Source organism: Argentina anserina, chromosome 2, assembly GCF_933775445.1.
Source record: "Argentina anserina chromosome 2, drPotAnse1.1, whole genome shotgun sequence".
Lineage (NCBI taxonomy): Eukaryota > Viridiplantae > Streptophyta > Magnoliopsida > Rosales > Rosaceae > Argentina > Argentina anserina.
In genome coordinates, this window is record NC_065873.1 from 27,241,994 (window position 1) to 27,258,806 (window position 16,813).

Below are 16,813 nucleotides of genomic sequence, written 5' to 3' on the forward strand. Positions count from 1 at the left end.
TAGATGAAATAAATTAATATCTAGAAGGGTTAGTATCGTAAACCAAAAAATGAAAAAAAAATAGAAAAAGAAAAGAAAAGGGGGCTGAAAACATGGGAGAGAGTTGGGATATGGTTTCACGCTTTCATCTACAAGACGCGAGTGGATTGGGAAATTGAACGAGGTAACATTCCGGGTAGGTTTCTGCAAATTTTTCTTTGAGTTTTTTTTTCTTCCAATTGTTCTCTCACCCGAGGTTTTCGTCCTCCCTAATTGCAGGGTTCTTCACATTGTTAGATTAGAGTTTGATGTTTGCAATTAAATATGTGGAATTATATATAAGGGTTTCAAACCATGCATGTGAGTCTTCTCTATCCCATATCGTTGGTTTAATTTGAGTTTGGGTGAGTACATCCATTGGCTATTGATTGATATTTGATCATTATTTTTCTCTTCTAAGATTGTTAATTAGGACCGGATGAATTTTTTCTCGAGACTTATTGATCTTTAATATTAATTTGCACTATATACTTAATCACATTATCAAGACAACAAAAATACAAAGTAACACGCGCGCGTGAAGGCGAGCTAACTGATAACGAAGCTTTCATAATCAGAGATGATTAATTATAGATCGCATGTCAGACAAGACAAGGACGATAATTCAGAGGGTGGAGTTTGAACTTCCATGCATGCTTGCGTGGCGGGCTTGTAGCTTATGATGAGGACAGACACGACATTCGTTAACCGTCTTTTCCCTTCCAAGAAAACGACTCAGCTCGAGCCAGCCGCAGAAAGAAAACTATGCCAATTAGCTCTTCATGATGATTTCCTCTTCTAACAGAGATTAATTTGTCCATTATTTTGTTTTTTTGGAGAATGATGGAACTATATTCCCGTAGAAGTTACCAAGTTGGTCGTATATGTAACGTCGAGCAGGAGCAAAACACTCCGGTATACAACATAAAACTTATAAAAAAATGAAATCATTGACATGAGCTAAATCCAAAGCAAAAAAATATAAATAATCAGACAATTTAAAACTAAAATAAAAAATAAAAAATAAAAACTATGAAATTATTGAATCTTTATTAGATCGATTAAAGACAAATTTGAATAAAAATCTTTAGGCCTATAAACCGCATGGTGTACCTTTCAAATTGAAGAAGCATATTGAGACTCTCAATATTGTACAAAGATCTTTGTACAATACCTCCACGAGTGAATCATAGAGCCATAACTTACATACACAAAAAAACCTCAAACTCATATAAACAAACCGATAACTAGTTAACTACTATAGTACCATCATAACCACCAATCTTGTCTCCTCCATGGACTTTAAATGAATATATTTGTCTTTTTTTTATTAAATTTTATTGATCAATAACACTTAACCGTTATATAGTTATTAGTGATTAAAAAAAACAAGTAATGGAAAAATGAATAGAAGGCGTTGTTCGAGCCAAGCTGTTTAGCCAGCTCCGAAATTGAATTTCGGTCTTGAGTTTCTTTTTCTTCGAGAAGATATCGCCTTCAATTTCCCAACTGCCATACCAAATAAACCATATCACATACAGCCACAATCCCCTACTCCCTCCCCAAAATTGCCGAACAAACTCTTACCCATTACAACTCCAATCCCCAATCAAACCCCACCACGTCACCAAATCGCCCCTTCCCGCTCTCTCCCACGCAACGCTGACCGTGCACGGTCGGGACCCACACTCTAAACGGCCGAGATTGACCGCTGCAATAGCGGAGCGGCATTCAACCCCCACACGTATATGTAAAATCCCATCAAATGCGCTAGAATCATTTTCTTCCTCTTTTTTCTCTCTCTTATCTCCTCTCTCACTTTCCGCTGTCGTTTCGCTTTTGAGATTTTCCTCCCTTAACCACCATTCCGGCCGTTACGCCGCCGCCGGCTTTCTCTCTCCACCGTCGATTCTCATACCATGTCGACGGCGGAGATGGACCAGCTGACCTCGGGGGCCAGCAACCGCATCATCCCGCTCCTCAAGGCTCTGAGGACCTCTCTCTTCGTCGTCTACACCGTCTTTCTCTCGCTCCTCCTCTTCGTCCTCCCCCGCCGCCGCCGCTGCCTCTCCGACTCGCTCTCGGACTCCGCCGCCAAGAAGCGCAAATCGGCGTGGCGGAGAGAGGAGGAGGACACTTTCAGACGGCGAGCTCTGGCTGAGGGCCTTCATGCCGGTGACGGCGACTGCGACGAGGACCGAAGGTTCCGTCGCGACACCTTCTTGTTCTACGGCGTGAGGCAGAGCGCTTTATTCTGCCGCTCTTGGTTTCCGATCTCCGGTAATCCAAGGTAAAACTCTTCTCTGTCAATTTTACATAATCAATCTGTTATTTTCGTTTGTAATTAAGCAGAATAATCAGCTGGATGTGTTAAGTAGTCTTTGATAATTTAGGGTTTATTGATCGTTGATTCCGGAATTTCTTGTAGTTCTTTTGAATCTTTATAGTGTTGTGAGAAGCTTTGTGTTGTAATTGCAGGGGTATTTTGATCATCATACATGGACTGAATGAACACAGTGGAAGATATGCCGATTTCGCGAGGCAGCTGACCTCTTGCAACTTTGGGGTTTATGCAATGGACTGGATAGGTAGCTTTTTTCTTTTCAATATTTTGTTAATTTTAGTTCTTTCGATTTATAGTTGGAAATTAGTCAAATTGCAATCAGTGTTTTGGCATAGTAAATTAGAAAAATGAGTACTTTAATTATGTTCACTGGCTTTAGTGAGGTTTAGAACATGATGTTATGTATTTTATACAATAGGATTGCATGAGTTAAATTTAGAATCGCTTATGGTACTGTATTGTTCATATGTTGTAGGTCATGGTGGCAGTGATGGATTGCATGGCTATGTGCCTTCACTTGACCATGTCGTTGCTGATACTGTAAGTTCAAGCTTTATTTTAAGTTTATCATAGATTATGTATCTTTAACTCTGCAGCATTATACCATCAATCAACGAAACATATGATAGATTTAAGTTTGACAGTTTTGTGGTTTCTATGTTTGAAGGGGGATTTCTTGGAAAAGGTTAGATTAGAGAACCCTGGAGTACCGTGCTTCCTCTTTGGTCACTCAACTGGAGGAGCTGTGGTTTTGAAGGTAAATCATTGAAAGATTTATTTTGTTTGGTTTAGTTAATCTTTGTTTCCAAAAGTGTAAATTGGTGAACTTTTGTGTAGGCGGCGGCTTATGCTAAAATTGAAGAAATGGTGGAAGGTATAATATTGACCTCACCTGCTTTGCGTGTTAAACCAGCACATCCAATTGTTGGGGTACGTTCTTTGCTTCTTCACATATTACAATAACTATATGTTGATGCTTCAACTTTTATGCGATTTTATCTTCCATTTCCTTTGAGCTTTGTTGGTCCGTGTTCGTCTCATGGGTGCAGGCACTTCTAAATGTTAACTGGTGTTGAATGCATGTCTGTGTTTACCTTTTGAATTCATGGTTGTTTACATGTTAAGAAGTGTGATCTCTTGATCTAGGCTGTGGCTCCAATTATATCTATGGTCGCTCCAAAGTTCCAGTTTAAAGGCGCGAACAAAAGGGGAATTCCAGTATCAAGAGATCCTGCAGCATTGGTGGCCAAGTATTCTGATCCCCTAGTCTATACAGGGCCAATAAGAGTCAGAACAGGCTATGAAATATTGCGTATCTCTGCTCACTTGATGCGAAACTTTAAGTTTGTCACTGTACCCTTCTTTGTCCTTCATGGGACTGCTGATAGAGTCACAGATCCTCTAGCCTCGCAGGATCTGTACACAGAGGCAGCATCTGAGTTCAAAGCCATCAAGCTCTATGATGGTTTCTTGCATGACCTCCTGTTTGAGCCTGAACGTGAAGAGATTGCGCAGGATATAATCGAGTGGATGGAGAAGCGATTAGGCGCTGCTGTCTTAGAAGACGTGACCAACTTTGCATAAATTATTTGCCCCACCCCATCCTGGCAAAACAAAAGGAAATGGGCAGTTTTGAAGCAGTTAGGCTGTATACGTTGACGCCCATTTAGAAGTGGAAAATTGTCAATGTGGTTTGCTTATCGATCTAATATTCTAATGTTCATAGGGTGTATAGATTCGGATCAGCAAAATGGTATCGCTTTCATCTTGGCACCCTGCTGATGTGAAGATGATGATAAGTGTGTTTAGGAAAGTGTGTCCTCGTGTACGATAAATTGAACTTGTTAGTGCGCAGCACATTATTGATTTTGATATTGTTTTCTCAAATTCTTTGGTGATACTTCAAATCATGAATCCAACTGAAGTTAGCGGGTTCAACACCTGGGCTTGTTATCGTTCTCTTCTGGCTTGTGCTATCCGTGTTCTGATTGACGAGAACGATAGATGCCGATATGATAGCTACGCAGACTTTTGGCGCGGAGTAGTTTTGTCTGTGTAGTCTGTGGCTTCTTTCAAGAATCTGTGAAGGGAAACACCAGACCGATCACATCGTTGGATTTTTGTTCAGGAAAGAGGTTAGCGTTACAGGGTACCTTCTACGCCTTGTATGTATCGAAACCGATTAGAGCAAGTTGCATATCAGCGACTGTTTATTTGTTACAATCCACAGAGTTTAACATCAAATCATCTTTCCCCTTAACCATTGAAACGGAATTGACCATTGAAAAGAAATTGATAAAGGGTGGTGTTATTAACACGCACACGATGTGAATGATAATGACGCTATTAGATATTGAAGGGGATGTGTTATATGCATCACTAAGATTATCGGGTACGGAAGTATACTGGCCCAACTCTTCATGAAAAGTGGTAACCTTCTTTTTTTTTTTTTTTGGTTAAGTGGTAACCTTCTACTTACAGTTGAGGTTCTGTAAGAATAAAAGTAGAGCTTTCTGGCCGCAGTCCACTTTGGGGAATCAACGACTCGAATGAACCAGTGAGGGGGTCATCAGCACAAACTCAAAAAGTTAATAGGCAATAGTCATGTAAAGGCATACGATTATGCCTAGCGCCTCATGACACACTGGATTTTTTTTTAACATTAGCGCACGTAGCATTTCAATAAAATAAAATCTGAACGAGCACACAACCAAAGTAAAAAAGAACTCGATACGAATTGAAGTGTTCAATTACAGAGACGACATACACTAGCAAGAACACAACGTAAATGTGAATCATCACACAGTAGCACTAGTACTACACAAAAGAGCATCTTCAATCTTCTTTGCCATCCCTTGTAGAATAGACTCCAAAAAAGACCGGAAGTCTACGAATTCCATCCCTTCGATCGAATCACCAACAAACGACCACTCGATAATGCACCCTTCATCGTTGTTCATCGGTACCACTTGCATGGTTCCAACATACGACATGAACCCCATGTTAGACTCAATAACCTCGTAGCTCAAGCACCGTTTGATCGGATCCACCGAGATCAGCTTCTCTTTCGCCCACCGAACGTTGGTCTGGTCGTCGTCGGTAGATGGTAAGGCACAGTAGCGGATCAGGCCAGGCTGGCTGTGTTAGACTAAATATGTGAATGACCACATGTTAACATCTCAAGCAAGAATTGATTCCACAAACATGGCACACAGAATATGAAAACAGAACATTGTGTATTCCTGATAGTGTAGAGACTCACCAGTTGAAGAACCTCCTAAGCCTGCCATTGCTACACGTTTTCTGCAGCTGCACCAAGACACTCTTCTGAAACACACACAAGAACACAGTATGGGGCTGAACTTAATGTTTTCTCTCCTATATGTGATCAGGGAATGTCTCTCTTATTTATACCGGTGTAAAACTCCACTTTGTGCTCACCCATAGAGAGTCCAAAGTAGACTGAAATATTATCTGTTAAGAGACCTAATTGATATCACAATCTTCATATTGAACAGGTTGTCAATCTGATAAGACTTCTAGATTTATCAAGAGATATATATCTTGATAACTACTGTAATAAGATTACTGCATATATAATTTCTGCTATTCAACTTGATTTAATCCAATTGAATTATCTGAAGTGGTTAAGATAATGTCAAGTCCATTTTATTTCTAACAATCTCCCACTTGGACTGATATTATCTTTACTGTATAATTGAACTAATGACTGAAACAAATAGCAACTGTAATGTGCACATGAATTATATAAAACCATGTACTTATCCAGCTTATCAAGTAAAAGTAACTATTGCAGAACTCAGAAACAAGTATGTTATAAGCAACAAGTTGATTAAGAGCCACTAACAAGGATCACAGTACTCTCATAAGCTATTGTGATAGTGAAATATGAAGGCTAATATATCTACTTGTAAATGCCATTCTTTCACATCCCTCTGTATGACTTTGTCAAAACAAAATCTCCAGCAACATAATGAACTCCAGTGAACATGGAATTGCTGGACTGATCTGAACTGCTTAAAGCATGAATGTTCACTTGTAAAACACACAATACTTATAAAATGGAATAAAAAACTTTCAGAATTCGAATTAAAGGACATGTATGATTCTGAAACACCTTAAATTTTATTGATTTCTTGCAGAACAAAGTACAAAAGTTGCAGTAATAAAGTACAGAAACTGGAACTAAATGTTACAGTGAGATAAAAATTCATAAATTGCTTAGTACTCCCACTGAACTCAAACATCATCCAATTTGGACAAAATTCCCATATTCTTTACATGTTTCTTGAATGTTTCAACAGGTAATGCCTTAGTAAAAGGATATGCAAGCTGTGACTCGGTATCAATATCTAAAACTATAACCTCTCCATTTTTCACTCTCTGTCTAGTACTGTAGAATTTTAGATCAATGTGTTTAGAGTTGCAGGACCTTTTATTGTTCTTAGTGAAGAACACTGCAGCTTCATTATCACAGAATATCTTAAGTGCATCAGAAACTAAGGAACTTAATATTTCAATTTGAATTATAAAATTCCTCATCCATAATCCCTGACACAGTCCTTCATAAACTGCTATATATTCAGCTTGCATGGTGGAGGTGGTAATCAATTTTTGTTTCATTGTTTTCCAAGACACAGCCCCTCCAGCAAGCATGAATACATATCCACAAGTTGATTTATTTGATTCTGGAAAACGACCTGCAAAGTCTGAATCTGTGTATCCTACCAACTCTAACTCTTTCTCCTGCCTATACACTAGCATATGAGACTTGGTCCTCTGTAAATACCTAAGTACTTTTTTCCCAGCTATCCAATGTTCATGAGTAGGATTAGATTGAAATCTAGAGAGGATGCCAACTGCAAAAGCCAAATCAGGCCTTGTGCAGACCTGAGCATACATGAGACTTCCAATAAGTTTAGCATACAATGTGCTATCTATATCAGAACTCTTCCCCCCAATTTTTGAATTTTTATTCTTTGACAATTTATCTCCTTTAGACATAGGAACTTCCCCAAAAGCACAGTTTTCCATATTAAATCTTTTTAGGACCTTTTGTATGTAGTTATTTTGAGAAAGTCCTAATAAGCCCTGTGCTCTATTCCTATGAATTTCAATCCCTAAAACATAAGAGGCTTCACCTAAATCTTTCATATCAAACTGATTTGATAAAAATGATTTAGTTTCTTTAAGTAGCTTTACATTGCTGCTTGCTAAAAGAATATCATCAACATACAATATAAGAAAAATAAAACTATTCCCAACTGTCTTGATATAAACACATTCATCAACAATGTTTTCTGCAAATCCAAATGAAGAGATTACTGAATCAAATTTTTTATACCACTGTCTAGAAGCTTGTTTCAATCCATATATGGATTTCTCAAGCTTACAAACTAAATTCTCTTTCCCAGGTTCCACAAAACCTTCAGGTTGTTGCATATATATGACTTCTTCTAATTCTCCATTTAAGAATGTTGTTTTAACATCCATTTGATGCAGTTCCATGTTATAATGAGCTACGAGTGCCATTATAATTCTGAATGAATCCTTGGTGGACACAGGAGAAAAGGTTTCATCATAGTCTATGCCCATTTTTTGTGTGAACCCTTTTGCTACTAACCTAGCCTTATACCTCTCTATGTTTCCATTAACAGCCCTCTTAGTCTTAAAAACCCATTTTGAACCTATAGCTTTCTGATTTGGGTTAGGTCTTACAAGTTTCCATACTTTGTTTTGACTCATGGAAACAATTTCTGCTTCCATTGCTTTATGCCATTCTGTAATTTCAGTGCTCTCTATTGCTTGTTTATAACTTAATGGATCATTATCTTCTGCATCCAACTCTTGTAAATAAACAATATAATTGCTATTTTCCCCAAAAGTTGGTTTTCTATGTCTCTGAGATCTCCTAAGCTGAGGTTGTTCTACAATTTGATGTTCAGCTTGAATTTGGTTAGGTTCAACTAAATGCTCATTTTGAGCATGGTTAGGAGCATTCTGATCTAAGACTACTGGTTCCTCGAAATTTTGATTTTGGACTGTAATTTCTGTATCATTACTTTGCATTTCATTTCCTGAATTAAAAGGTAAAAAATTTTGCACAAGAACATTTTCTGTATTTTCTGTAGTTTCCTCAAAAACTGCAGTCAAGTCTTCAAAACTTGTATTACAGATATCTTCATCCATGAACTTAGCTTGATGTGTTTCAAAAGTTCTGGTTGTTCTATTAGGTGTATAAAATTTATAACCTTTTGATTGTTCACAATAACCAATGAAATGACAACTTAAGGTTTTCTGATCTAACTTTTGTGCTAATTCTTTAGGTATTTTTGCTTCAGCTTTGCATCCCCAAACATGAAAATGATGCAAGCTTGGTTGTTTTCCTGTCCAAAGTTCAAATGGAGTCTTTTCTACAGATTTACTAGGGGCTCGGTTGCAAATATAATTTGCAGTCTTAAGAGCCTCACCCCATAGGAATTTAGGCAACCCTGTAGTGCACATCATGCTTATCACCATATTTATTAAGGTTCTATTTTTTCTTTCTGCCACCCCGTTTTGTTGAGGGTTGTAAGGAGTTGTGTACTGAGCCTTAATGCCATTCTCTTGTAAGTAAAGTGCAAAAGGTCCCTTTTGTTGGCCTGATTCAGTATGTCTACCATAGTACTCCCCTCCTCTATCAGACCTAACAATTTTAACTTTATTCTCTAGCTGCAATTCAACTTCAGTTTTATATATTTTGAATGCCTGTAGTGCTTGAGATTTTTCTGATAAAAGATAAATATAGCAGTACCTAGAAAAATCATCTATAAAGGTGATAAAATATATGTTTTCACAGATGGTTATGTGTTTAAAAGGGCCACATATGTCTGTATGAATTATTTCCAATAGTGAATGACTCTTAAATGCATTTGTGTTTCTGTTGTGTGTCATTTTCCCTTTGCAACACTATGCAATCTGTTAAATCAGAATAATCTAAAGGTGGTAAAATTTTATTCTTTTCCAATGTTTTAAGTCTTTCTTTAGATATATGGCCTAATCTCTTATGCCAAAGGTTAGCAGACTTGTTATTATGTATGGTTCTTTTACTTCCTGTAACATGGTTAACTGAATTTATGCTTTCTGCATTCTCAATAGCTAGAATCTCCTGTTTAATCACAGAACAATCTAATTTAAGGTAATTATTGCATAACAAACCACCACCAATGTATTCAGAACCTCGAAAAATTTTTATTCCATCAAAATCAATAACAAGTCTCAATCCAATACCAACCAAAAGACCTACTGAAATAAGATTCCTTTTTAAAGAAGGAATGTAATAAACATTGTTCAAGAAAAGAAAATTTCCAAATCCTTGTCCTAAATCTAATTTCAAGGTTCCAATCGCCTTAACTGCTACCCTGGCACCATTTCCCACACAGACATGTTGCTCATTGTTCCTTGGAGCTCGCCTCTTTATAATACCCTGCAATGAAGTGGTAATATGGATAGGTGAGCCCGAGTCTAACCAGTATGAATGACTATCTATATTAACAAAGTTAACTTCTAGGGAAAATACTGAATTAGGGTATGAGTCACCTTTCTTAATCATCCAGGCTTTAAAACCTGGACAGTCTTTCTTTCTGTGACCAACTTTCTTGCAAAAGAAACATCTGAACCTTGATCCATTCCCTCCAGCCTCTCCATTGCAACCTTTAACATAGCATTTTTTCTCACATGCCTTCTCATGATTCCCAGAAACTTTAGTTGGAACAGTTTTCTTAACTTTAAGTTTGTTTTTACCCTTCCATTTTGGCTTTTCAACTAAATTAATGGCAGTGGTTGGCTTGGACTCTTTCTTAATCCTCTCCTCCTCATTAACACAGACTGAAATGAGTTTGTTGAGGCTCCAATTGGCTTCAGATGCATTATAGGAGGTTTTCAGGTTACTGTAGGTGGTAGGTAAGGAATCTAGCACTTGAGCCACAACCTGGTCATCTTTAACTCCCATGTTTAAATCTCTAAGCCTAGCATTAATGTCCATCATGCCCATAATGTGTTCTCTCACAGAGCCAACACCAGTAAAATTCATGTCATTAAACTGTCTAGACAGCCTAGAAATCTCAGCCTTATCATTTTCCATGTAATATTCAGAGATAGCCTCTAAATAATCCCAAGCAGTCTCAGGTTCCTTAATTGACCCTCTAATAGAGTCTATCATGGTAGTCCTAATGAAACTCTTAGTCTTCCTATTGCTAGTGTGCCACTCTTTATAGATCCTTTTGGTCTCAGCATCATCTTCATCAGTAGGCTCAGCAGGAACATCCTCAACCATGCATAAATCCAATTGATTGGTCATGGTTATATGATAATCTATGTGCCTTCGCCAGTCCTTATAGTTAGTTCCATTAAGCAACACCACTTGACCAAGGTTAACAAAAGTAGAGCCTAAAACAAACAAGGAAAAACATACATAAGCTACTGCAAGCACCATTTTGTGTGTTTATATATATATTATATATTCTGTAAGCTTCAGTCTTATAAAAACAGTCATGCATACTACCAAAAATTAATTGCTCAACCATTTTTCAAATCAGAAGCATGAAACTTTAATTTTCCCCATAGAGCTGTAGTTGATAGTGAATAACATCTTTGGATATAAAATTCATCATCCTAAAGTTTCTTTATCACCAAACCATGGTTGTTATATACCAGTTATTAATGAAACAGTCAAAACTTTGGTTAAGAAAAGTTCCAAGAATCTGAAAAGATATATAAGCCATATAAGATGCTGCATTAACACAAAACAACACAGTGAACATCTTCTTTGGAAGAACAGAATATAAGTGTTATGTTGAATTAGCTGCACAAGCTCAGTTTGTTAAATGAAAATTTTAAGAAACAATAAGAAAAAAATTGCTTTGTGCAATATAGTCCATAAAGCTTCCTTTAAATCACAAACTAAATCAAAGGTCTTATTTCCAGTTCAAAACCTCAGTAAAACCAATGATCTTCAACTATGATTAATTCTGCAGATTTTGTATATATATAATTTGGGAGATTACTGTAATATATATATATATACTTCCTCTTAAAAATTTCTGGCAAAATCATAGTCATGCAGAAACACTATTCAATCACAGAAGCAATACAATTGAATCCATACAGTGCCTGAAAATAAACGTACAAGCCTCCATCTCCAGATCATGTCAAAATCAACCAATTCAGTTATCACAGATCATCTAAATGCCTAGCACACGTCAACCACAACGAATACTTTATCTATATGCCAACACTTCTTCATATGACCATCCACAAATGCAGAATTGAAGTTTTGACAAGATTTAGATTGAAGACTTACCTTTGCCTCTGCTACAGCGCTGCAATTTGTTAGCATAAACTCAGACAATAAACCCAATCTGGCCATATTTGCGCCTAAAAGGGTTTGAATCCCTTCACTGAGATTAATACTCTCAGTTGCGCATCAATTCCCCCAAAAAACCCAGAAGCACGATTATGCAGGACAAGAAATTGGATATGAATTGGGTGCATGAATGGGTTATTAAGTAGGCTTAGAATCGATGAATGCGGATTGAGGATTTTTGCCTACTTCCGAAAAATAGGGTTTTATTCTCTTATGTAGTTTTACTGAAACGAAAACAAAACAAAATTCTTTTATGCAGTTTGTGTTATTCTTGTTCAGCTCTGATACCACATGTTAGACTAAATATGTGAATGACCACATGTTAACATCTCAAGCAAGAATTGATTCCACAAACATGGCACACAGAATATGAAAACAGAACATTGTGTATTCCTGATAGTGTAGAGACTCACCAGTTGAAGAACCTCCTAAGCCTGCCATTGCTACACGTTTTCTGCAGCTGCACCAAGACACTCTTCTGAAACACACACAAGAACACAGTATGGGGCTGAACTTAATGTTTTCTCTCCTATATGTGATCAGGGAATGTCTCTCTTATTTATACCGGTGTAAAACTCCACTTTGTGCTCACCCATAGAGAGTCCAAAGTAGACTGAAATATTATCTGTTAAGAGACCTAATTGATATCACAATCTTCATATTGAACAGGCTGTCAATCTGATAAGACTTCTAGATTTATCAAGAGATATATATCTTGATAACTACTGTAATAGGATTACTGCATATATAATTTCTGCTATTCAACTTGATTTAATCCAATTGAATTATCTGAAGTGGTTAAGATAATGTCAAGTCCATTTTATTTCTAACAGGCTGGGGACTCCTTCGACTTGGTAGCAAGTTTCAAGGTCTGAGAAGATTCTTTGTAGGTTACAGAAATCGGCTAGGAAAGGCCAGACCTGTTGTGGTGGTGAGGTTTTTAGCTCCACTGAGTTTTTTCCTTCCCATGTCGCGTCTGCTAGAACCGTTGACCTCATGGGAAAGAAAGATTGAGAGAGAAGTGAGAGGAAGAGATGTACTTCAAGGGGAGACAAGGAAAGCTTCATGTCATTTACAAAAAAAAATATATTCACATTTAATATTTTAAGTATGTTATTGAAGATAATCTCGGATTCGTCTATGGTGCAGCGCTGCATACCATACATACCGAATCGGACGGTAGATAGAGGATGTCTTAAAATGCACGTGGAGTCCGTGGGGTGTATGAATGGTAGATTAGAGGTATGTATGGTATGCACCATAAAATTTCCCGATAATCTATGCAAAGTTTCATTTAATTTGACAATGGTTTAAGCTTTTAAAATTGAAATTTACATGAACGGTTTACATTAAACAAATTTAATTCGTTGATTGATTTAATTTAATTTCATACCTTAACGATAACCGAATTAGATGAAATTTTGCACATATGATCTTGAATAACATATCTAAATATTGAATCACATATAGTGAAAAAATTTGACCAAACATGTGTTAAAATTGAAATTTCACTCTATAATTTTAAAACAAAGCTTCATTCTATATAAGAACGGTATATATATAGGCAATTTAAATACTAATCCATCATTTGTGGGGGCCGTGGGACAGTTATTACCCAAATAATTAGGAAAATTTTATTGTACATTTGATGTATGAGAAAGTGTTTATAAATTACTAGCACCACCAATTCACGTGCCTTTGGGCCGGAGAGTGAGATAATTATCAATTATTTCAGATAATACTGTATGGAGAAAACCACTCGATCATTATCACCCAGCGTCAGAGTTCAAAGACATCGAGCTCTATGATGGTTTCTTGCATGACCTCCTGTTTGAGCCTGAACGTGAAGAGATCGCGCAGGATATAATTGAGTGGATGGAGTAGCGATTAGGTGCTCTTAGAAGACGTGACACACTTTGCATAAATTATTTGCCTCACCGGCTCACCCCATCCCGGCAAAAGAAACGGAACTGGGCAGTTTTGAAGCAGTTAGGCCATACACATTGATGCCCATTTAGAAGTGGAAAATTGTCAATATGGTTTGCTTATCATCATCAAAACTTGTATCTAATAGTAATGTTCTTGGGTAGGTGGCTGGGCTTGTACTACCCTTCTCTTCTGGCTTGTGCTATCCTTGTTCTGATTGACGAAAACGATAGATGCCGATATGAAAGCTACGTAAACAGACTTTTGGCGCCGAGTACGTAGTTTTGTACGTGTGGTCTCTGGCTTCTTTCAAGAATTGTGAAGGAAAACACCAAACCAATCACATCGTTGGACTTTTGTTCACAAAAGACGTTAACGTTATATGGTACATTGGCTACCTTCTACGCCTTGTAAGTATCTCAACTCCGTTCAACTGAAGCAATCGAACGCCTTAACCGTTTCAACGAAATTGATAAAGGGTAGTGTTATTAACACGCATACCCTTCCAATGAACATGTTAATGAAAACGCTATTAGACTTTTTAAAAGGGTGTGTTATTAGACTTTTAAGATTCGTACCCAATAAAGTAGACTGTCCAAACCCTTCAGGAAAAGTCCGCAGTCCGCTTTGGTGAAGCAATGACTCCAATGAACCAAATGAGGGCAGTGGCCGGAGGGAGAAAGAAATGTGATGGGGGCACTTTTTTTTTTGACAAATACATACATACATGTACCACATAGATTTCCATCATTGAAAACGTTCTCATTCAATTCAATACAATACATCTCAAGGAGTTCATATTTATCTATGGTACCACATAAAAATTGTTTTCAACGCAAAAGATAAACAAAGACAAAAACAGAAGTGGTTAAGCAACCTATAATTGTCCTCGATGAGTTGTCATGTTTTGAAATTGTTGAATTATAACTTCATTGTCAATGACATGTAACATATCTATTTGAATGTACAAGGTTCTCAAAATTGAAAACATGACACTGAATTTTTTGAACTAGCTTCCGTTACATTTTGAATAAAATAAAATTTGAACGAGCACACAACCAAAGCAATACAAAACTCCACATGAAGTGTTCAAAATTGTTCGACACATATGATAACATAACCATAGGTAAATCTAACAGAATAATGAAATAGAAATGAAGAAAACTTGGAGGAATTTTCTCAATATTTTGAATTGAATGAAATGAGCAAAACATACAAAAGGAAAGGGCAGAGCAGAGTATTTTGTGTGCCCAAAATACCACGTGACATTGTCATGTGGTGTACTCAACCAATCATATTAATTTATAGTGTAGTAAACATGCACGCAGTGAAAGAGAAATTTTTTTTTAATTATGAATAATTAATTAGAAATAAACATAATAAAAATTGACTAATAACATTGAAAGTTGCGTTATATAGACTATGTACTAGTTACATATCATTTATTTTTCAGGTACCTAGAGATAAACTCTGACTTATTACACCAGAAAATAAAAAAGCCAGATCACCAATACACAGAGAACAGCTGGCATACAAAACATAACAGTATTAGCATTAAGATGATTAACTCTTATTAGCCTTAATGCTTACAACACACGAGCAAGAACACAACGTACGTAAATGTAAATCATCAAACAGTAGAACTAGTACCAGACAGAAAAGCCTCTTCAATATTCTTTGCCATCTTTTGTATAAAAAACAGGATGTCTTTCGAAGACATCCTTTCGATCGGATCACAAACAAACGACCACTCGATAATGCACCCTTCATCGTTGTTCATCGGTATCACTTGCATGGTTCCAACATACCACCCGAACCCCATGTTAGACTCAATAATCTCGTAGCTCAAGCACCGTTTGATCGGATCCATCGAGATCAACTTCTCTTTCCCCCACAGACCGTTGGTCTGGTCGTCGTCGGTGGACTGAAAGGCGCAGTAGCGGATCAGGCCTGGCTGGCCGGGGACTCCTTCAACTTGGTAGCAAGTTTCAAGGTCTGTGACGATTTTTTGTAGGTTAAAGAAATCGGCTAGGAAAGGCCAGACCTGTTGTGGTGGTAAGGTTTTTAGCTCCACTAACGTTTTCCCTTCCCATTTCGCCTCTGCTAGTTTCATTGATTCCATGGTATCGAAAGATTGAGAGAGAACTCAGAGAAGTGAGAGGAAGATATATATATATATATATATATATATATATATATATATATATATATATATACTTCAAAGGGAGAGAAATTAAAGTTTGCAACCACATAAAGCTTAAATTCTTTGTCCGTCGAGAAAAAAATGATCACATAATCAAAGCTTCATATGTATATACATTACCCAAATAATTAGGGTGTATTGATTCGGATCAGCAAAATGGTGTCGCGTGAAGATGATGATAAGCATGTTTAGAAAAGTGTGTGCTCGTGTACAATAAATTTGAACTTGTTAGTGCACAGCACATTTTTAATTTTGATCTTGTTTTCTCAAATTCTTTGGTGATACACTTCAAATCGGAAGTAAATTTGTCGCACACCCCTATCATGTATATCTCATGCCCACCACTCTAAGTAAATACCTAGTATCATTTTTCTTAACAAATTTATAACTATAGTATTATAAAAGACACTTAGCATTTATTTATGATGGTGGGTATGATAGGGTTGGACGACAAATTTATTTCCATTCAAATCATGAATTCAGTTGAAGTTAGCGGGTTCAATATCCGCCACTGCCGATATGAAAGCTACACAGACTTTTGGCACAGTGTAGTTTTGTAAGTGTGGTCTTTGGATTATTTCAAGAATTTTCTAAGGAACAAACCAAACCAAACCATCACATCATTGAGTGTAGAGGTATAAAACGGGTCGGACCGGGCCACCCAGTTTATTTTATGCGGGCCAAAACCGTACTCGGGTCGGCCCATTTATTTATCGTGTCAGGCTCGAGCTCTGGCCGGCACATGACCCATGTCTATGTCGGGCCAATAAGCGGGCCGGGTTGGCCCATTAGCATTATAAGACATAATTACAATAAAAAATATTACGTAATTATAATATATTTTTTATATAGCTATTTACAATAGTAAAATACTAAATATATTATATAATTTTATTTT

The 16,813-nt window shown here is 37.0% G+C and overlaps 2 protein-coding genes across 2 annotated transcripts; one reads left to right on the top strand and one right to left on the bottom strand.

Annotated features, from left to right (window-relative positions):
* Positions 1–1,826: 1,826 nt before the first annotated feature.
* Positions 1,827–4,300, top strand: LOC126782939 (uncharacterized). Its single transcript, XM_050508296.1, has 6 exons — positions 1,827–2,308; positions 2,497–2,606; positions 2,838–2,902; positions 3,030–3,119; positions 3,200–3,292; positions 3,509–4,300. Exons 1-6 carry the CDS (start codon positions 1,938–1,940, stop codon positions 3,944–3,946), a joined length of 1,167 nt encoding a protein of 388 aa, XP_050364253.1. The 5' UTR covers positions 1,827–1,937; the 3' UTR covers positions 3,947–4,300.
* An 11,042-nt stretch (positions 4,301–15,342) lies between these two features.
* LOC126784301 (lachrymatory-factor synthase-like) lies at positions 15,343–15,834 on the bottom strand. The gene has a single exon (XM_050509771.1). It carries the CDS (start codon positions 15,832–15,834, stop codon positions 15,343–15,345), a length of 492 nt encoding a protein of 163 aa, XP_050365728.1.
* Positions 15,835–16,813: the final 979 nt, after the last annotated feature.